This window comes from Lepisma saccharinum, chromosome 23 (assembly GCF_977018435.1).
Source record: "Lepisma saccharinum chromosome 23, izLepSacc3.1, whole genome shotgun sequence".
In the NCBI taxonomy this organism is placed as follows: Eukaryota; Metazoa; Arthropoda; class Insecta; order Zygentoma; family Lepismatidae; genus Lepisma; species Lepisma saccharinum.
The window spans coordinates 59,511,317-59,535,166 of NC_139251.1; the positions used below are offsets into that span (position 1 = coordinate 59,511,317).

Genomic DNA, 23,850 nt, shown 5'->3' on the forward strand with positions numbered 1-23,850 from the left:
GATTAAGGGTAAAAAAAAAAGGTAAAGTGTTCCCCTGTGCATAGCACCACGCCATGAAGGCGTATAGGTGGTGTGGGGGTAACGCCCCACACTTTCTTGATCCGGTCGTGAGTGGGGGTGATGTGATCAGCATCACGCCCCTGACCGCCTTTACCCCCCAGGGTTTCCCCCAGGTAACCATGTTATTCGACGCTGGGTAGGCGCACACGTTTAATTTCAAGTACAGTATGTGTCTATGCATTTCCGAAAAGCTAAGTAACTTGTTGCGCGAATTTATTAGTTTAAATTTGTAAATTCGACACTGTCAAGGGTCCGGTTTTTATTTAATCTGGGATTAAAGGGACTGTGACAGGGTGGAAAAAGAATCATAACAGTTTTGTTTGTATATAATTTCAAGAAAAGCGCATTTTAGTTGTAATTTCAATTAAGTTTATTCTATTTTTGCCAGGCATTTTTTTCATTATAAACAAGAAGGGAAGGGAATTACAGAAACATGTCATGTATGCATCCTAGTGACAAGCTAGATACATTTTTTAACCATTTTTGAACTAGTACTGCTGGTCTAGGCAAGCGTACCAACCTCTTAATATATATATATATATATATATATATATACATATATATATATATATATATATATATATATATATATATATATATATATATATATATATATATTACAGTGTTTTAATTAAAGAGGATCATGTCATTTCTTATGTAATTATTTGTATATATTTAATCCACGAAATAAATAAGTATATTTATATATTTTTAAACAGAACGTCTGGGTATCATTGAGATAAAAGAACTGCGTTTTCCCCTAATATCCATGGTAAAGAATAAGGTAGTTATTCCAGGTCTTTAATCCGATTGAACCACATTGTTAGTTTTTTAAATGATATGCTTATTATTTGCTTGGGGAAGTAACGAAATCAATTAACAAATCGAGCCAAGGCAGGTTCGCCAGATGAGAAATAGAACATTACCAACATTATGGTCCAACAGGATAGACTTCCATGGCGGAATGGTAGGCACACATTGTTGAAAGCTACGCTAAATAACGAAAAGAATGGTACTGTAATTACACGTCAGTTGATGTTACACGGAGAAGATTGACGTTGGTGTTGTTAGAGATGGCACACTCGGTTAGAGACCAGCTAAGGTCTCTAACTTCGTAACCGTGTCATGACAATTTTCTTGAAGTGGTTATCGACAATTGACTGTCGTACATGAGCAGCAGAGGAAGTTAAATGTGGAATTAATGGGGTGGGACCAAAGAAGCTAATTGGAACCTAAAATTTATATCACTATCTGAACAGCACTCCATCGGGATCGAACCTTGGACCCCTTCATTACAAGGCGAGAGCGCTACCACTGCACAGAGAAAGAAAGAAATAGAGAGAATGATATCAAGAATAGATAAAAAGAGAACAGCAAAGAAGTAAATAGTAAGAAATAGTAGAGCAAGGAGGAAGAAGAGAAAATGACAAAGACAGAAACAGAGAAAGAGGAACAGATAGAACAAGAGAAGAGAAAAAGGGAATGCAGAAAGAAAGAAACAATATACCAAGAAATAGAAAAAGGAAGATAATGATAGAGAAGCAAAGAAGGTAAGAAAGAGAATATTAGAGAGGAACAGATAGAACCAAAGGTAGAAAGAAGTGTATATGCTTAGGTAGGATAATAGTTACAGTAGACCAAGAAAGAGATAAAAATATAATTAATAATAGAGAAAGGAAGAGATAGAAGCAGGGAAAAGAAGAAATTATAAAAACAAAAGAAACTGTAGAGTAAGAAAGAGATAGAAAGAGGAAAATAGTAGAGAAACGAAGAAAAATAAACAAAGGAAGAAAAAGATAGGAAAAGGAAGTAGAAAGAGAGATAGAAGATGATGAAAAGAAAGGAGAGAATGACCACCGAAGCACAGCCGTCCTGGAGATATTTCTTCCAGCCTTGAGCTCACCGAAACCAAATTATCTGGCGACGCCACTGGAGATTAGCCAGCCCCCTCCAGTCTCTTACAGGGGCCAAGCAACATTAGCACAAAAAAATGCCAAATTTCATCCTTGCTTGTGGCATTTGGAAAACAATGTTTACCAAATATTATTTCTTAATTAGGTAATTCGTACTTTGAAACATCACATCTCACATTACATCGAACTATCATCATGAAATACTTAGAAATATTTTATGTGTTCGTTACCATGGGCTACAAAAGAGTAACAGTTACAAACTTAATGGAAAGCTTCTCATTTCGTCACTGACACATTACACCCTTGCACAAGAAACGAACTGATGAATTTTTTTTTTCATAAATGATGTAAAGCACTCTAGTAAATATTCAATAAATGTTTATATAAATTCCATAAAAAACTAACAAACTATGGTAGTCAAATAGAATTTGAAAATGCCATGGTGAATGGTGAGCAAAAATTCTTTGAAACTGAAAATTGAAGGAAAAGGTTAGAGAGAGAAACGTATTATTTTTTTATTATTATTAATATTAATAATGATAATAATAATAATAATATAGTGTTTATTATCTGTCTGTTCAATAAAGGAGCAGATTTATTAACATGTCCAAAAGCAAAGATAAAAGTTACTCTTCGCACTGGTAGTAATTAACTTTCGACTTCACTAGACTGTTCAACAATTGTTTCGTTATAATCATTCAAACAATAGAAAAAGTTGACAATAAACTGGCTTTCCATAATACTTAGAAACATTATTCCTATCCAACTTGGTAAGTTTATCATTTTGTTTTAATTTGTATTTTTTAATATTTAAAATACCAATAAACTTTACTAGTATCACCTATTCCTTAAACGTACCTGCAACTTGTTTCTTTTATATTTGCTTACAATTTTGAACACGTGAAAGCCGACAGTACATGCGCACAACGCCAAATATGCACTGTAACCTGAATTTCTACTAAATGAATTTAACTATTAATGAATAAAAAATAAAACTCCAACTATTACGTTCTGAAAGTTTGAAAATGAGATGTCTATATTATCTTTATTATACATTATATTATTACCATATTATTACAATGAAGACTGCTAATTTCATTACAGTTGAACAATATATCGAGTCAGAAGCAAACACTAAATATACGGCTTCAAAAGAGACATTGACTACTCTAGCTGGAAGAACTGTAGAGTTTTTGTTCTCCAATAATAAATAAAACATTATAATTTGAGGAACGTGCCTATAAAAACTCTTTGCAACACAAAAGTTAAAAATGCTGTAGCATGATAACGCACCATCTGGTGTCAACTTATATAACTATGTATTTGATCTAATTAGTATTTATTAATATCTTACAACCCAAATACCCAAGTGATATGAGTGACAAGTCAGAACTGAAGTTTTTGGTAAATGTCTGTTATATCGGAGATACGTTAAAATCGGATATTTTGTGTGTCGGATGGTTCGTACTTACCAATTGTGTATTGCGGAACATAGTTGAAGGTGCCATTATGCTTTTAAAACGAAAATAACTTCGATTTTCACATTACGAGTAATTCCTTTGGTTCCTTTCTTCCGTTGCGGAACATATAATATGGCGCGCACAGCTGTGGATCATCGCGCGTCGTGCTTGTGTTTTGTCGATTTGTAGTGGGTATGCAGTGTTTCAATCTTCTTAACCGAAAAATAACTACTTTCGTGTTCATTATGTCATCACAAACCATTGACGGGTAGCCCCAAAAGCCATACACGATAGCCCCACAAACAATTGACGGTTAGCTCCAAAAACCATTCACGATAGCCCCCCAAAACATTCACGATAGTCCCACGAACCATTGACGGATAGCCCCAAAAACCATCCACGATAGCTCCAAAAACCATTCACGATAGCCCCAAAAACCATTCACAATAGCCCCACGAACCATTGACTGATAGCCCCAAAAAACATTCCCGATAGCCCAACGGACCATTTCCGGCAAGGTTATGTAGGTTGGGTTAGGTTAGGTAAGCTTTAAAATTCTCGTAGAAAAAAGGCACGTTTGGAAACACTGGCGAGACCGCGTGACTTTCGACGCTCGCGCCATCTGTGGGTACATAATGGAAACAACGGCATAATGTTGTCGCTTTGCACAAAATGCAAGTTTATTATATCCAAAGTGATTATTTCTTGTTGTGCAGCATTGTATGGTGAGAAAATACCTCCACGAACTTTCAAAATGCTACAGAAACTCATTTCCGTAAGTAGTTTCTTCTGTAAAAATGAAGAAATGTGTCTCGGATATAACAGACATTTACCGAAGTTTCGTTCTAGATTTTCTAGATGAAACATATAGAAGCCGAAATTTTCATTTTTCTCTATATTTTGTATTTGGTACGAAACTTTTTCACAACGTGAACACAATGATAAATCCACATAATTTTTTTTTTAAAAAAAACCTTTTTTTTACCCTGACTTCGAAATGCAAGCGGAGAATGTTGATGCTCTAAATTTCTGCAAACGACATTGAAATGTTCTAACAATGTTTGCGAAGTACGTAATTTGTTAATGAATCATAATTTTGGGTAAATAGTATTACAAACAGAAAGTTTGTAAATACTTCAGTATATTTATCAGTGTATAAAATACATTATGTGAGACCTGCTATTATGGCACTTACCAGAACATTGGAGATCACTTGAAGAAGAAATTTGGAGATACGTAGAGCATCATGTTATATTATGCGCACACTATATATTAATATATAGGTCAGTAGCCTACGTCAACAAATGTCTGTCTGCTGATTTAAGCATTCATTTGATTAGTTAGCGCACACCATGTGACTATACACCAATACACCACACATTACACCGCTCCAGAACGTAGTGCAAACGGTGCAGACACCAAATACACTACTTGACACCAAACCAACGAAGTAGACGAGTTCGGTGTTCTACCGTGTAACCAACGAGACGCACCGGTGCAGAGAGAGTCGAATAGTGCAGCGAACTAAACGAGGCTAGTAGGTGTACTTCGGTACAGTTCCCGCCACTGAGTGATCTGTCATCTGTTACCAAACGTATGTTTGGTGCAAACATGGCGATTGTCCGTGCTGTTGCAAGAGTCCTACGAAAGGGCAAATCCTTTTCCCTTTGCCATCTGAGCCGAGCTCTCTGACGGAGTGGTTATCGCAGGGCGCTACGACGCCAGGGGTCCTGTGCAGGGTTGTTCAAGGTCCAGGTATTTTAAAGAAATTTAATTCCGGTCCGGGAGGGAAATTCACCAATCGTAAATGAGTTCTGCATCGCAAATAACCTTTTTATCTTCAAATTACTACAATTCGGTCCAAGAACCTTATTTCCGGATCAAATGCAATGAAACAATACGAAACTTTGACCGCATTTAAATTGTCCGAGAGAAAATGTTTCGGTCCTGTTACGGAACCCAAGAAAACCCATCAGAATTTTATGAAAGATTAATAAGGGGGAAATTTTCGTGGTATCATTTCTAATTATAATTTAATATAATATAATTCATCTTATGTAGTTCCTGGAACTTTAACAACCTTGGTCCTGTGTTCGATTCTTGACCTGGACATAAGTGTTCATTATGTGTGTGCCTTCACCAATATCACCATATCATCGCTCATCCTCATCTTTGCGATTAGCTAAACTTGAAAGAAAGACCACGCTATACAACAAAAATCAGCCAATCAAAACCTTTTCATTTTAAATACCTGCTCCCTACGTGTGGGCTACCTTCCCCCTCCCCTCAGCCGTGAATGTGGGAAACGACGAGCTCTGACTGGTAGAGATAAAGCACGTGCTGTATCCAGCGCTTTTGTTATTGGGTGTAAGCGATCACGTGCTGGCTGCCAAGGACTTCCAGCAGACGACAGAGCACCGAGTGGCGGGAGAGGTACAAGATTAAACTCTCTGCCTTGTAGGTCGTTTAGCCACAATTACAAATGCATTAATTGTTATGATTGCAGGAACCAGGTCATCAAGAACACAGCTGAGGATCATGGCGTTCAATCTTGCTCCAGATATTCCACCGACAGGGTTTTGCTTCGATAACTTTCAAAGGTGAGTGACAGCCAGTGATGTGCGTCTACGCGTAAACAACGATAGTCTACATTCTACACGTAGACTATTTTATACACGCAGATGTCGTAATCTATGTAAACAACATGGCGAAAGGTGATAACTTAACAAAGGGCGCCGTGGAATTAAAAGAAAATTATACTGCATATCAGTTGCTGATGTGTGAAGATAACTTTTCATACTCTTTCTTCCAAATTCGAACAATTTCTCACCTAGGAAGAAACCTAACATAGGAAATATTCTAGTGTTTTATATGAAAAAGACCACTCTAGCCTCACGACTGCCATCTGTTGTTGTTTTTTGCATACTATTTATCTTCTTCCATAGTTGATGATAGAAGAGAAGAGACATTTTGTTGTAAATGGGATTCTTTTCATTTGGTTAGGAACCAATATAGCTGAAAAGGTCACTTTCCTTTCATGAAAGCCTTGAAAATTAATTTCAATGCACTTTAGATTGTCTACGTAGTCTATGTAAACTACAACCCAATATAATCTTTTCGTAGATTACGTGTAGACAACGCATGTAGACGTAAATTTATAGTCTACGGCACATCACTGGTGACAGCATAAAAATATATTACGCCAAGGTTAACTAGGAACAGAGTCGGCTCGTGAACGCATGCGTCAATTGTGGGAAAAAGGACAGGTTGCTCTGCGACGACATTCATGAGCATTTCTACATTCTAATTTCTTCATATAGGAGAAGTATCTGTTTTACACGTGAGCCCTGAACTAAGCTTATATTACATTTCTTGGATCTGATGTGAAAGAAAGTAATAATTCTTTTCCCACAATTGATGCATGCGTCACTTCAGATCCAAGAAATGTAATATAAGCTTAGTTCAGCGCTCTCGTGTAAAATAAATACTTCTCCTATATGAAGAAATTAGAATGTAGAAATGATCATTAATGTCGTCGCAGAGCAAGCTGTCCTTTTCACACAATTGACGCATGCGTTCGCGAGACGCCTCTGGTAGCCCCGTCCAGTTCGCTGCACTTTTTGACTCTCTCTGCACTCACACGACCAGTTGATTACACGGTGCAACACCGACTCGTCAACTTCCTGGTGCGTGCTAACTAATCAAATGAAAACGTTTAAAGCAGCAAACAGGCATTTGCTGAATCTTCTGTACTTGAACATCGCTATTCGTCTACATGGTTGAACATCATTTGCATCAACCTGACACCGGGATACACCTGCACCACACCTAGTGTCAAAGAGTGCAGCGCACTAGACGGGGCAATGAATATGATAACGTAAAGTATATGATAAGTGTATTTTAGAATGCTAGAAAGAAGAAACTCAACTTGAACGTTCTCAGGGCACTTTCTGCTTTGTTGATTGAAATCTGACTGCAATATGCCAAGGTACGACTTGTGTACGTATAACAATAAAATTTGCAGATAATAAAACCATATACTTAAATAACCAGCCTAATGAAGCTTTACTCTACATGGACTTTTTCATCGTCCATATTTATGGCGCAGTCCGTAGAACTTTCCCATAATGTTGCCTGGTGGAAATCGAGGTATTTCATTAATAATGTTCTTAATAAATTTTATAATAAACATTCTTAATTAACATTTTTAATAAATAAATAAATTGAAGTTGTTAATCGCACAAGTCTCCAGAACACACACTGAACAGACAACTTTACACAGCAACGAAGCTGCATTCCAAATCTCTTTGCACAGGCTATTGCATAGCAGCAGTAGTTAGCTTTATCTTCCTCTAGGAGGCAGCACTGCGGGGTATATGAAAGGTAAATATCAAATATCTATCGCGCCTACAAGGTTCGAGTCCCGACCGGTATATGAGTGTTCTTTGTGAGTGTATCTTCATTAATTTCATTTTATCATCACTAATCCTCGTCGTAGCGATTGGTCAAGGGAACAGAAATGCGACGCAAAACAACAATTTCATTTCATTTATTTTAGTTGTCATTTCTGCCAGTTTGGCTAATTGCGAAGTTTAGGATGAATGATGATAGGATGAAATAAATGAAGGGACAATCATAAACACGCACGGACGTTCCATGGATGATTATACTGACTGCTAGTCCAAACGCCGGAGCCTCGTTAACCTTCAATATTCCAATTACCTGGATGAAGCAAGGATAACTTACCGATGTCTTCAAAAAGTGTGGCCCCTTAAGGATTTTAATTTTTAATATTTACTTGTCCGGCTAAATTCGTGCCACTCTGGTAAAAAACAAAAATACAAATATTAATACAAAATACAAATAATGAGGTAAGAAGATTGGTGAACTATCACACTTTCCAGATATATACCCTGTCCCACTTATCTCTGGAGCAGGCGAACGAAAACAAGTAATGACGCGAGACGGCTTAACCAATGAGCACGTGAGAAGGAATGGGATTGCGTGGAGGGGAGAAAGCGACTGCAATTACCAGCGTTCGAAGCAGCGTGTACTGCTTCGCTCTTCCCACTCGATTTCCTCCCCTTTTCTGACGGTATTTGCGGCATAGGCACCAACTTTGGGGGGCAAGGCACTTTCTGCCCCCCAAAATTTACGTAGAAGGACACACTTTATGTATATTTACATATGTAAAGTATCGTTTATTCCGATCTTGTCCTCCAAAATTTACCTTGATCCCCCAAAATGTATCTAAAATTGGCGCCTCTGATTTGCGACCTTTCTCCACAAATAGCTGGGACAGGGTATAGCTTTGAAAAGTACTTGTGAGTAGGTCGGAAGTTAATATGGATAAATTAAGGAACAGGTATTAATGTGGACCAGGCTCGACCCTATTGCTAGGTTGCAGATAACATAAGATAAGAATGAAAATTCTACATCAATATTTGTTCCTAGAATCCTAGCAGTCGAGTATTCATGTTACAGCGTTTAACACAGTTAAAACTTTTTTTTTCATATACTTTTAACATTTACCTTTAATAGTATATGGGTAATTGCTCAGCGTACAGGGTGTTTCAAAAGTAATAGCGAAAACTGGTGAGAAAGTACACGGTCTCAGTAAACATTGGTCTGCAAACGAGCCGTTTTCGATATAATCGCGAATGTGTGATTACGTGCCGCCACTGACTTCATTATTTGTAAACGTCGTCCTATTGGTAAAATACATTTAACACAGTATGATAAATCAGGAGATCTCATTGCTTTTATTGAACATTCTACTTATTTTAACAATAATACAATCAATGACGGCTTGTAACCAGATATTCGCACAGAATATTAGCATTTTACCAACTAGGACGACGTTTACAAACAATGAAGTCAGTGGCGGCTTGTAATCACACATTCGCGATTATCTCGAAAACGGCTCGTTTGCAGACCCATGTTTACTCAGACTTTTTTGCTTCTATTATCGTGTACTTTCACGTGTGTCAGTTTTCGCTAATACTTATGAGACACCCTGTATATTGTGCAAACTATTAAAACAAGCTTCTAAACCAGATTTTTGGTAAATTATTTAAGGAACTTACATACTGCTTTATGTACGCCACTGATCCTTGTCCATTGCACCCTTCTGTGGCCGTGTTTTCTTCCCGATTGAAGCAGAGAGGGCGAGGGAGCAGAAGCGAGTGGCTATATAAAAGCACGTGGACTGTGGGTCAGTTTCACCGCTGCAAACAGCGTGGGCAGGAGAAAACTGCTATTTAATAAATTAAATGTTTTAATATCTCATTCCATAGCTAAGTTGCAGTCATGGTTATATATTTATATTTATAATATATAAATCTGGATCCTGAGAAATGTATATGTATGTGTGTGATATATATATATATATATATATATATATATATATATATATATATTCGTTCTTCAATATACCTCACCTCGTAACCGAGGTTCCAGAGTAAAAGCGACATAAATACAAAACAATGCAGCAAGGTCCGTCCAAGGTCGTCCCTGCAGGAAACTCTTCACGGACTTTGACAATGCATCGTACTTCAAAGACCTGTTAGGCGTAATAACAATCTACCTTCTTTACAGAAACGAACATCTAATGCAGAAAGGCCTCTTCCCTCCTGCGATAGTCACAACAGGCACAACAATAGTTGGCCTCACATTCGACAAGGGCGTCATCTTAGCAGCGGATACACGCGCCACGCAGGGAGCTACAATATACAAGAAGGACAGCCGCAAGATCTTCAAGCTGGCACCGAACATTTAGTGAGTAATTTCTGATAAGAATTTCCTAAAAATTGATTAAGTACCTTTCTCGAACAGGCCTCATCTCCAGAAAGGTATCAATTCGGGGCAAGCTCCTGCATTTAGCGACCTGTTGTGAGGGAATGAGTCAAAGGAAGGATTTTAAATACCTTTTCCTTCTCCTCCAAAAATACACAATGGTTAGGCTGGAGAGTTCAATAACTAACCGATCTCTAACTACGCACTAATGTATCCATGGTTTTCCTACAAATTGTAGTAAGTGGCTATTTCTTCAAGTTTGCGCTCTGCCGGACAATATTTAATTAATTGCGAAACAGTTGCTGGTAAAAATGTCATAGCCGGGGTGGATAGCATGGATTTCTTCAAATTTACAGGAGAAAGTACTTACGGAATTGAGTTTCTCTGTAATTTCGGAAGGTCTTAAAAGTGTTTTCTCGCATTTTTCAATGTATTTGGCCGCTAAATCATGTATTTTTCTATAATAATGTCCGTCCGATGCACGAAAGCTGTTGCTTGCATTACCATCCATGTACTTGAACTGGATGTTGCCGGCATATGATGACGTAATCCCCGGTAAGTGTTTCCAAACACACAATTTTTTCACTATATTGTCCAACCTAAAGCAACCTAACCTAACCTTACCGTGATGGTGCGTGGGGCTATCGTGAATGGTTTTGGGGGCTATTCGTGGATGGTTATCCGATCCAGAATGGTTTTTGGGGCTATGCGGGTATGGTTTTGGCGGGAATGGTTTTTGGGGCTATTCGTGGATGGTCATACGAACCCGAATGGTTTTCGGGGCTATGTGGGAATTTTTCTGTTCAGAAGATTGAAACACTGCTTTGCCATTTGAAACACAACGCTAGCCAAGAATTGCCCGCCATTTTGAGTGTTCAGGAAGCGAGAAAGGAACCAACAATAATCCCTTGTTAAACAATCTTTCCTAATCCAGAATAAGTAAGTACGAATGTCAACAATAGAATAAACGAGTTACAGACATTTCCCAGCTTTCATAGTTTTGCCCAGTTGCTTTCTGAAGCAAATATTTCTTCGGCTTCTTGTGGCAGAATTACCAACAATTTTGTTTGTTCCGTTTAGGGCTTCATGTGAACTACAGTTTCCTTATTTTTAAATTCCTTCACATCAATTTTTACTGCCCTCTATCTTTCACAAAGAGCTACAAATATAATCCCTCCATAGAAAATGATCGCCGTTTATATATTATTAACATTTGTAACTCAGAATAATGACAGTTGTATTTCTTACATTTAATATGATGGACTAAGTAAGCGATAGGGTTTAATGAAGCAGCTTCAAAAAGCCCAGGGTTTCTACAAACTATTCATAATCTATCAACTGTGTGAAATTCTACGAGAACAAGTCCCAAAACTCTATCGATCACAAACATTCACTCTACTTCTTTCTACTTCTCCAAACACAATGGCCTGGTTGCAGTGTTGCCAGTAGCCAGGTAGTGATTTCCACTAAACCAATCTGTTCGAATCTTCTCTAAATTGTAGATAACGGTTGATTGACTAATTGATTTGCTTTAGTTCACTTGGCTATTCTGTCACTTTTGGATAATCGCTGAGATGAGGATGAATGATGATATGATGAAATGGATTACGGGACAATCACAAATATTCATTGACGACACAACGCGGGCCCCACAGAGATGTATGCTGGCTGTGAGTCCAGACGCCAGGGTATCGGTTGTGTACAACCATGCAGATCAGGGTGTACTAAGTGGAAGGGAGGTTGACAAGTGGGTGGGTGGCTTCACAAAGTGTCACCCCTTATATCCCACATATACAACGGATTGCTCAGTTTGATATCACACTGGAATATTAAGTACTTGATTCTAACTCTGTCGCTTAAACTTTGTTGATTTGATTGATTAGTTTTTCAAGTCCACTTTATGCACAGAGAGGCTAATCGGTGCTGGATCCATACTTTAAAGTGAGTTTCCGAACCACTATGTGCCTCCACCGAGCATCGAACAAGGGACGACGTTACCACTACGCCATCGGGGAGACCCTACTTAATCCTTGTGGGACAATCGGCTAATCTAGAAAATTTCTGGGAGGGTCACAGAATATGGTATTAAGTATATGACAAGATGTGACACTTGAAATATAAATGTGCAGATTTTTGGACATTCTATAACAGCCTAAAATTACACCACACACACACTTATATATACACAGGCCTCAGTGTGTGTGTGTGTACATATCGAAATCAAGAGAATTACATAGGTTTGTTTTAGATCCAATTTGTGGTCACAAACTAATTGGAACTGGTCCTTGAGTGGAATACGAACTACTTTACAATTTAACTCTACCTGAAAACGAATCTAGGATCCTTTGACTATGAGTTAATAGCATTAGTAGAGTGTCGCGAAATTGAAGTAGTTTTAAGTGGTTTGCATTGAATATTATTTATTGAAAGGGATAAGGTTGAAAATTCATTTCCTCAGGCGAAACTTACTCCAGATTAATGTTTTTGTGCTAAATCTTGAATTATTATTTCACTATCTGGAAAGGAATTGCTCATACATTTCTTGTAATACAAAGCCATCAATAATTTTCTTATGCAATTTAGTAATCCCTTTAGGGAGGGGCATTTGCCCCGTACCCCTCCCGCCAAATCCGCCATTGAGTCGAACCACAATTTCCGTTCACCTGTTCTTTTCCGTAGGCTGAATATAATCTCAGAATTTAAGTAAACATCACACTTTGCCACCACGAAATACGAAACGTACACATTACCCCACCCTATGATCTTTCGACCAACTGAATGAGGTAGGTTCATTACGACTTCAACAAACAAGAACCTTATGCAGAATTGAATACGTGCTGTTTGAACAAAACACGCAGTCACGGATCCTTTTCTTCCGTTTTTGAAAACATTACAATTCTCTCCACCTACTGCTCCTACATAAAAAGATACCAGACATCCGGGTGTGACACGATATACAGGCAACACAGATATGCCGTGAGAGTTGAAGGTAACAATGGTTTCGAGTTGCTCATTCTCAAGAGATGTAATGTTGCAGAGTGTGGCCTTCACCCGCCTATTAAAATGTAACAAACTTTAAACACGCACGCATGCAAATGTCATGGCTACTAGTGCAAGTCTTATTTCAGCACGGGCATGAAAAGTGGTGGCTGGGCAGAATTGCGCTGTTGCCACATATTGCAAAAGCAAAGCGAGAGCGGGACAAAAGTCGCTGGTTCCCGCGCACTGTGTGGCAACGTCAACCGGGCTGCGTTGCCAAGTTCGAGCGTCAGGCCGACCTCTCTACGGGGCACTTTTGTGTCATCCCTGACCTTTGGAGCAAATACTGTCAGTTTGTATCACACGCATTACAAAGACCAACTCTACAACGAGATCTTTCATTCTCTTAAACCTCCCAACACACGGACTTGTGCTTCGACTTAGCAACAGCGCGAACTTCGGCCACCCGCCTAATTTCATTGTCCTGTGTTTAGGCAGACCATGGTATAGTTCAATGAGAATGATATGCGCCTCCAAAAAACAGCATATAGCCTGATAATTAAACTAAACAATAAACATTGAAGAATGCATAGACTATTTTCCGTGTTTTAGATTGATGTACAGTTCATGAAATAATACTATATAGTACTTACTCCGAATACGTAAGGCTATTAGAAGTTTTGTTGTCTACCTTGTCTACTGCCTTTATTTATATGATATATTTTATAGAAGTGAGTGTTGCTCTATTACCTCTATTGAAAAGTTTATACCTACTCCAAAATATTCGGATTTCAGAAAACTCTTGCTATATATCGATCGACGAGACATCTGTTGGCAAGCCTGAAGTTAAACTCAATTCTACCTTGATTCTTTAGCCTATATCATGGTGTCTGTTTTTCACGATTTTTATTGTTTACCATCGCTTCCAGGCTAATCGCGAAGATGATGATGAGTGGTGATATGTGAGGAACACTCACAAATAACACCCATGTCCAGGTTGGGATTCGAACCCTTGACCCGTCTCATGTTGCGCTCTATGTCACGGAATTTTTCAATTAATTATTAAGATAACAAACAGTTCAACTCTTCTAATATTTAGCAACTCTACAACCGTTTATTATAAAAAATAATTTTAATATATGTTAAGGTTAAATAAATAAGAATATAAATAATTAAAAGTAACAGATTATTAATATGAAACTAGATATTTGTTTTTGAAGAAATCAGTCAAGTCATAGGTTAAAACATGGATAACAGATAAACTGAGAAATTGAGAAAAGGGATTTTCCAAAATTGTTATTTTCCGTTCTTATTCTGAGCATTTGAGAAATATTTCACTCAACAAAGTTATCTTGTTTATACAGAGTTGAAGTGAATTTATTCACAATGGAGCCTGTGTCAAAGCATTGGTTTCTATTCTACCGCAGCTGTGATTCTCAGGAGAATAGTAATTTCGATATTTTTTTGAATTTTATATAATTTTATTTAAATTCATTTCAATATATAATTAAATGTTATTTCAATGCAAATTTTTTTCTATTTGTTTTCCTAAACTGCATATAATTTCCTTTAATTCTAATTTTATTCTTTCTAACAGCTATTGTGATGCATATGTTTCTGCTGACATGAGAAGAGTGTCCGAATTGGTTAGGCAGCTATAATTTAATTCTATTTCTTGCAGCTGTTGCGGGGCCGGTTGTTCTGCCGACCTCGAAAGGGTGTCCGAATTAGTGAGAGCCCAGTTAGAATTGGATTGGCTGAACGAGAATCACTCTGCCCGTGTTTCGTCACCTACGCAGATGTTTAAACGGATCCTTTACAGATTCAAGGTGCGTAAATCCATAAAGCATCGGATTAACGGTTCGTTCTATATATCCTTAATTTATGTGTGCCAGACACAAATAGTGCTGCTTTTTTTCCGGATAAAGAATATTTAACATCCCTGCATATGCCAACCACTTCAGCTTGTATACAAATATGCGCAACCCGAATAATATTTCTTTCTGGAATCCAGTCAGTTACTGAACACTGTTAATATGTGTAAATGAGAAAGGATTCTGTGCTGAGTATGGTAAATTTCTGCCATCCTACACGAAAGAAGAGCGAAAAGAAAATGAAGGTTTTCATTTGATCCACTTTCAAAATGCCGTATTATCTTCAGGAAAACAGAATCGTGTCCAGAAGGGACACCATCAGCCTTGTGCGTGTTAGTGTGTGTGTGTGTGTGTGAGAGAGAGAGAGAGAGAGAGAGAGAGAGAGAGAGAGAGAGAGAGAGAGAGAGAGAGAGAGAGAGAGAGATTAATGAGGAGACAGAAACAGAAACAGAGTGATAGAGAAGGAGAAAGAAAGAGATAAATAGGGAGAAGGAGAAAGAGAGACAGAGAAAGAGAAAGCGATAGAGGAGAGAGAGAAAGGGAGAGGTAAGAAGCGAAAGATAGAGAGAGTAATAAAGAGACAGAAAGAGAAACAGAACGATAGAGAAGGAGAGAGATATATATAAATAGGGAGAAAGAGAGACAGAGAGAACAAGTACAGAAACAGAGTGATAGAGAAGGAGAGAAAAAGAGATATATAAATAGGGAGAAAGAGAGACAAAGAGAACAAGAACAGAAACAGAGTGATCGAGATGGAGAGAGAGAGAGATATAAATAGGGAGAAGAAGAAAGAGACAGAGATAGAGAAATAAAGTGATAGAGGAGAGCGAGAAATAGAGAAAGAAGAGAAAGATAGAGTATTAAAGAGACAGAAAGAGAAACTGAGTGATAGAGGAGAGAAAATAAAGTATATATACAGGGTGCCCTCGGACCATGGAAACGTATAGAGGACATCAAAACAAACAATTTTTCTCCGTAACATTTTTCTCGTTGGTGCATCATTTCGGCGCTACAGTCGTTCAGAAAAGCCCGTTTTGTCGCCTGAATGCTGGCAACCCAACACAACTTTGATTGTATCATAGCCTACCAGCCAGAAGATCAGCAGTTATCTCAGGGTAAGGGGGGAAATGAACCAACGATATGAGAAATGGTAAAAACGTATTCAATATCGGATTTTGTCTGAGCCTACATGTCAAATATCAACAACAATAAATTATATTGGACTTAGAGCTTACATGTGGCTGTTTACGCCCAGCTACATGTCAAATATTTCCAAATCTCGTTGCAAGTTTTATATCTACAGGTTTGTGTCCAGATGCCTTGTGGTGATAACGGAAGTATCAGAGGTTCACTTTGTTACATTACGACTAAAACACGTACAATCACAGTAACAATCTAATTATGAATCAGTAGCGAATACACTGCCCTGTTCACAGTTGCAAACTATTACATGTGTATCCGGTGCGTAGATAAACACAGTCGTCGGAAAGCTTGTATTACTACTACTTATATCCCAGCTTTTCAACCATCTTTGTCACTTGCCTCATAATGCCCTGAATATACATTATAATGTTTGTTGCTTACCTTTAGAATTTTGAGTTCTTTCATTTCTATTTTGTCATCTGTTCAGTGTGTCACAGACAACTATAGTATCAGAAGAACGAAGTGGATAGACTAAATTGTAGATGCCAACTTGGTAACTAGGCAAGTTGACATGTAATCTGAGACAAAATTCGATATGACCACTTCCACTTGAATTATATTTTCTTTCTACCATTTTTCGTATCGTTTGTTTACTTCCTGTTGGGTTACAGAACGTGTTTTTTCTTTTTCGTTTTTACTTTGCATAATGTGGCTGATTGTAGCTATGTCATTTTTAACATAATATGTGTGTTCCTGGCAACCCTGGAACGCATCGCTTCACAACAGGATATGACGTCACAGATGCAATCAAATGTTGTGTATGGTTGCCAGCATTCAGGCGGCAAAGTGGCCTTCTTTGAACGACTGCAGCGAAGAAATAATGCACCAACGAGAAAAATGTAGAAAAGGTGTTTGTTTTGATGTCCGTGGTCTGTGGGCGCCATTAGAATGATACCCTGTGTAATACAGAGATAAAGTGCGAGACATACATGTAGAGAGAGAGAGAGAGAGAGAGCCCGAGCAAGTGCAAAAAATATTCCCACATGTTTCCATTGCATTTTCCAGGGCCGTCTTCCCATAGCGGTGATTGTTGGGGGTGTTGACGTCACAGGCAGCCACCTGCAAGTAGTGTATCCTGCTGGGAGCTCCCACAAACTACCGTACTACGCTCTCGGAAGCGGAGGATACTCCGCCATGGGAGTTCTGGAGAGCCAATGGTGTTCGGAGATGACGGTCAGTGCCATCTTTTGGTTGAAAGTTGAAACTAAGAGAAAGGTTTAGCGACTAAAGTTGTAGAACGAGCAGACGCGGACATAGGGAGTTGCTTGAGGAGTCTACTACAGCCTAGAGCCTTAAACTCTAAAGGACTATCCATTGCATTAAAATGCCAAAGAAAATAAGATATGTGAAATGTAGTAATATATATATATATATATATATATATATATATATATATATATATATATATATCAGTGGCGTGTACTGGGCAATCTCACTATGTCACGTGGTCCTAGGCTATGAATAGAAATAAGTTTACAATCTCCTAGGAAATCAGGTTGCCAACTCATAAGATAACAGATTGCCAACTCATAGGAAATCAGGTTGCCAACTCATAGGATATCAGGTTGCCAACTCATAGAAATCAGGTTGCCAACTCATAAGAAATCAGGTTGCCAACTCCAGCATCACCATCATCATTTCACTCATATGAATAATTTATTAACAATTTCTGATCGGTTTTCCTCCTGTATTTTATTCTCTAGACTTTAGGCTTCGCATATATATATATATATATATATATATATATATATATATATATATACATATATACACACACACACACACACACAGGTTTGGTAATGCATCTGGCTCTGTTAAATGCTCCACTTAAACGCACACTTGAGGCGAAGGGTGACAGGTTCTCACCAGTTGTACAATGGGCACTGCTAATGAAAAAAGGAAACGGTGAACAAGAGAGTATGAATTTCTCCCCATGTTGCAAGAGGAAGCGGATTTCTTTTAATGTTGATTATTTATTACGCTACTAGATAGGATGTTTGAAAAGTATGATGATTAAGAATTTTCAGAATCCCATGTATTCACTATGGAGAAAAAGAAACGGAACAACTTCAAGTTACGTTACGGCTAATCAAATGGAAGTTTCGACTTTCCCGCCTGCCAATGAAATCTTTAACCTGTCGGCTTTCCATTCGTGTGTTTTTCTGTGCCATCTGCAGTTTGATATTCCCAAGAGAACAAGCCAGGGACAGTCCCCTCTTTCCCTAGCTCATGGCGTGTCATGATTCGCAGGGGAAGGGGGGGAACAGTCTAGAGTCCTCTCGACTGGCTGAACACAAACTGTTCCTCCTACTCTCAAGATAAAATAACACGTAATGCATAAGAAAACATACACAATTAATACAAAATAAACTGCTTTATACATAAGGGAAGAAATACCAAAAGAAGATACAAATAGGGACACACTACATCAGTATTTGGGTAGGAATTTGAACCAGCTCTTCATGAATCTGACTTTTAAGTTCATTGAGGGTGCGTGAGGATATCTGAAAGACTTTAGTTTTCACGCACCTCAAAGAAAATAATCACACGTGGAGATAATCTGTGATCAGGCATCCCCGTTGTTGTTTATATAACACGCTTTTAAAACGGATGCGCCCTGTCTCCTGTTCTACCAATCCATCATAACTGAATGGTACAGCAGGCTCTGCAAGATGGCGCTAGACACGTATTCCCTCTGACGAAACAACTAACTATACACAGTGTTGCAAACTCTCCCGATTCATTGGCACACACATAACACTAATCATCTGACATATACTCTGTCACGGTTATCTCTGGAGTACGGCCACGCATAGCGGAAGGGAAGGGGGGGAAATCGAATTGGCACAGCCAAGCAGTACACGCTGCTGTGAAGGCTGGTAACAATGGTCCCTTTCCCCCTCCACGCAATCCCGTTCCCTCTCTCGTGTTCATTGCTGGGGACCGTCTTGCGCAGAGACTTGGTTTCGTTCGCTTGCTCCAGAGATCTTCGGGCAGTGTATAAGTTGGTCTAGAAAGTAAAATTTAGTATAGGAGGGCCCCTTGATATCTATGGTTCACGTGTTAAAATCAGGAGAGATGCTATGACGTCAGATCTCTTAGATTCGAATCCTGCGTAATGTATTTGCGTGTTTGTCTCATGGTTTATTTCATCACTTCATTACTCATCCTTATCGCCGTGACAAACCTAGAGAGACAGAAAAAGCAGCGTAAAATAATCACAATGTAGAAAAATGTTAGAAGTCTATTTTACTGTCGGAATGCAGTTTATTTACTATTTGAATTTTTGCGTTAAGTCTACTTTTTCACATATAGGATAATCAATAATCTTGATTACTTATACAGTTTAGAGTGGTATCAAGATCCACTACGTGCCTCTACCGGGTATCGAACGCAGAACACCCCATATATATATATACTGAATTGTAAATTTACAAGAGGTTATTTATGTAGACCTAAGTACACATAGAAAAACCCCGTCACGAAAATGGGATTATTTTATGTAACTCTTCTGTTTCTTATGTTAAACCATGCGGTGAAGATGAAACAATGAAGCATCTGAATGCGTAGACAAATGATTAGGCGACTCAAGCCCGTTAAGTGGTCGACTTTTAATCTTACAATCGGAGTCTCCTGGTTCGAGTCTCGGCCTGTGTGTTACTCTGAGTGTCTCTTCATGCATTTCGACCGGTCTCTGTAGCGTAGTGGTTAGCACATCGCACTAGGGACGCCTGGGGTACATGATTCGAACATTCATGGGTGTTCCTTGTGAGTGCCAATATATGAATTTCATCATATCATCACTCAACCTCAGCTTCGCGATTACTAAAAGTAGCAGAGAAGCGAAGTAATATAAACCAAATCAATCAACCTTCGTCAATTTCATATAATTTCTCCTATCATCATGGTTTCGATTAGCCAAAGTAACAGAAAAGAGGCGCCAATTACGAAAATATCAATACATTTGAACGACCATGACTAATCCAGGATTCGAACATGGAATATCTGGCTTCGAACGTGCCATGTTAACTACTGAGTAACTCTAAATTATCCAGTTACTTGTAATGAGAGAACGTGTTCTTCACCTTGCGTCTAAAGCTTTTCACCCATGTCTAAATTGTATGAGCTGAAGACGCTTTGCCATTTCTATGTAATCCTTAAGCGAAGCCACGAAACTACATTTATCATAGTTCATGTAATTATGCTATTACAGGGTAAACACACTTCACACCATGCTGTCAATGCTTTAAAAAAATAAAAATAGATGGCAGCACCTATTGTATTTTCTTCTATTTGAAAAGTATGGTAAAATCGTGCGTCTAAACCGACCAAGTCGCAGACGAAAATTGTAGTAAATTCGGTTTTGAATTCAACGATCTTACTTGATCATCTGACTGTAATATCAGCCATGCTTGACGAGTACCATGTTTCAACCCGGGATACCTTATCAGCCATCTGCAAAAAATCTCGTCAAGATCGTAAAAATTGTAAAACATAGATTTTACAGAAAATAACAGTAATTAGCTAAATACGTAATTATTTAGTGTGTTTTGAATTATCAATGTTATTGACAAAAGATCTAACATGTAAGGAAATATCATACCACTTAAAGGTAAAGAAATTACTTAGAGTCTGCAAATAGAAATACTATTGCAGGAATGCATTCCTAGGCTTTATCTTGAGAAATTGTTCTATTGCATCAATTCAGTCTATTTGCCTGGCAAGTTGCCACCCAATAGATGTCCAAGGCTGCTGAGATCATTGTTGATCATAAAACAACCTCGGCATAACCCAGTTATTTTTCACCGTGTCCATTATTAAGGTTATGTCTACAACTGTATTTGTAATTGAACTATTAACATGAATGCATTTTTTATCTTCTAGGAAAAGAGAGCAATTGACGTAGCACAGAGCGCCGTTAAGGCAGGGATTTTGAACGATATGCTCTCAGGCAACTGCATCGACAGGTGCGTTATAAGCCATAACATCGAATGCCCTGGCACGGATGTCAAGGTGGAGTATAAGACCGATTCTTCACAGCCTTTGCAAACCCGAAAGAAGTAAGTTGCAGTTCAGTCTTCCTTCATAATTTATTTACTCACAAGGAAGACTCAAAAAGTAATCGGACTGAATTTTTACTCGAGCATCAAGATCATACTCGGTTTGACCTTGAGAAATGTTGTAACGCTAGACGATATTGAAGTGCAGTGAAGTTTAGAACCGAGCGTTAGAATGTAAAGGTAAAATTTACCGTGTATATAGCACCGTGCCATAGGGGATGTGGGAGTAGGACCCCACATAATTCTCGATCTCGGTCATTTTGGAAGTGATGTGTTCAGCACCACGCTCCGGCCGCCTTTACGTCACCGAATGTTCGTTTCCAAGCGACACGTATCGCTTGTCGACTTTCTCTTCGGTCTGACAAGTCTCTGATTTTGGAGAGTTCTCATGTAGACTATGAGTGTGTACGAATATGTACCGAGGCCATTTCGCTATAAACGGACAATACAGCATCAATTTTCACACTTCTGCAGAGTGGTCACAAAGTGGACGTGCCCCATTCAAATTCAAATTCAAATTTTCTTTATTAAAGGGCGAGGTTCAGCCTGTGGCTGTTCTCCCACCTAACCCCGTTTGACATTTACCTAGTGTACATAAACAAAATCATAAAAAAGAGAAGAAAATACAATAAAAAATGGTTACAAGGTAAGAACAAAGATGAGATTTTAAAAAAAAATCAAGACAACACGTAAAAAAGAAAGAGAGAAAAAAACACATTCACGCACACACACACACATTAAAACACACATACTAAACATTTCTGAACAGGACATTCACGCACGGATGTTGAGATTGATGTACATGATTATGGTAGTTTTGTGAGATACGATAGAACAACGCATACGTAAATATTACAATATAGTTGTAGATTTGTCAAGGATTGGATTGGATTGGCGAGGCAGAAAATTCTTTAGGTTATTCTTAAATTTGTTAGGACTGGGGGGGGGAGGTAATGGAGGGCGGAAGTTCATTCCATGTTTTTGCCGCTGAAAGTGTAAAAGACGATTTGAAAATTTCCAGTGAGTGTTTGAAGATTTCAAGTTTCGCTGTTCCTCTTGTTTTGTAGTTGTGTATTTCCCTTCTGGTTTTTAGTTTCTCGAATACATTTTCGGGAATTTCTATTTTCTATTTTCTATTTTCAACACTACCATGGTTCTTGGTTAAGTGCTTCATATGGACAAAAGATCGTTATGGAGACAGTCATTTTCGTGGCACAGCCGAATTGTGGGTCATGTTCTGTCAGATGTTTTGAGGAATTATGCGTGATGACGTGCGGGAAGGCATCTCCCACAGCTGAACGTAACTCGTTCGTTGCGCCATACCTGTTACTTCTGGCTCTGTCGTTGACGAATCTTCAGAGGTGAGGTCGGGACTTCTTGGAGGCCAGGCTAAAGAAACTTTAGAAACTCTTATAATCCACCGCGCGGGAAAGGTCTTATGAAGGTAATGACACCATAGAAACGCGACGTGTGAGAGGACATGACGCAGGATTCGGTTGTGCTACGAAACTGACCCTTCGCATACCTTGTCCGAGTTATTTGTTAAGCAAGCAAACGAAAATAAGTCTCTGAGCAAGTAGTGACGCGAGACGGCTACACCAATGAACACGTGAGAGGGAACGTGATTGAGTGGAGGGGGGAAATCGACTGCAGTTACCATCCTTCGAGCATCGTGTACTGCTTTGCTCTGCCCACTCGATCCCCCCCCCCCCCTTTCTATGCCTCTATGCGGGGCCTTGGTCCACAGATTCCGGGAACAGAGTATAAACCATCAGGTATGATTAAATATCAAGCATTCAGCCATAACCGTCGTATTGTCGAGAATAAATAGGGTACGCCAAGTTTGTGATCACTCTGTAGAATGTGCGGTTTCTGAATTGGCAACAGATTGAAATCATATCTATTACTGTATAATCTATTGCCGATAAATATCGACATGCAAAGTTTGAGAGAACTTTACTTTTAAATCTACTGTTTTTTAGGACTGATCGCTACTGGTTGAACACGCGCGACACAGAAATTCTAGCGGAGAAAGTGGAAGTAGTGGAGACGTACACAGAGGGTGTCGAACAGCCACAGAGAAGATGAATCCAGATTACACAAGTGGAACCCAGGGATAATATATGCATTTCTTTGTTTGGTTTATCTTTCCATTGAAATTGTTTTCGAATACCATACTATTTTTCATACTTGATGTTGGGTTAATGGGAAAGTCATTGTCCGAAGTTTGCTAAATTATATTTTTCATGTACATCTTAATGTGTAATAAATCAGGAATATAATTTCGACAACCACTAAACGCACATTGTCTTGTTAATATCATTAATGTTTATATGTGCTTTATGTACAGTCAGGGGCAATAGAATTGGGAAAAATCAGATCCTGAAATAGTCACTTTCCTGCAAGGGTGTATGTGTCTCTCCTGGCTAGCGCGATAAGTGGAATTTAATAGGAAATTTTCAATGGCCTAGAATTAGGCAACTTACATAACACGTTGTGGCAAAGT

General features: G+C 38.6%; 1 protein-coding gene across 1 annotated transcript; it reads left to right on the top strand.

Annotated features, from left to right (window-relative positions):
- The first annotated feature begins 2,687 nt into the window (after window positions 1–2,687).
- LOC145977684 (uncharacterized) lies at window positions 2,688–23,647 on the top strand. The gene is made up of 7 exons (XM_083109899.1): window positions 2,688–2,743; window positions 5,940–6,033; window positions 10,031–10,210; window positions 14,889–15,036; window positions 17,290–17,457; window positions 21,169–21,344; window positions 23,327–23,647. The coding sequence occupies exons 2-7, from the start codon at window positions 5,972–5,974 to the stop codon at window positions 23,430–23,432; spliced, it is 840 nt and encodes a 279-aa protein (XP_082966025.1). The 5' UTR covers window positions 2,688–2,743; window positions 5,940–5,971; the 3' UTR covers window positions 23,433–23,647.
- The last annotated feature ends 203 nt before the right edge of the window (window positions 23,648–23,850 follow it).

Coding starts and splice junctions, on each gene's coding strand:
- LOC145977684 (XM_083109899.1), top strand. CDS start 5,972: ATGGCGTTCAATCTTGCTCCAGATATTCCACCGACAGGGTTTTGCTTC. Junction 6,034..10,030: donor TGCTTCGATAACTTTCAAAG/GTGAGTGACAGC, acceptor CCTTCTTTACAG/AAACGAACATCTAATGCAGA. Junction 21,345..23,326: donor CCTTTGCAAACCCGAAAGAA/GTAAGTTGCAGT, acceptor ACTGTTTTTTAG/GACTGATCGCTACTGGTTGA.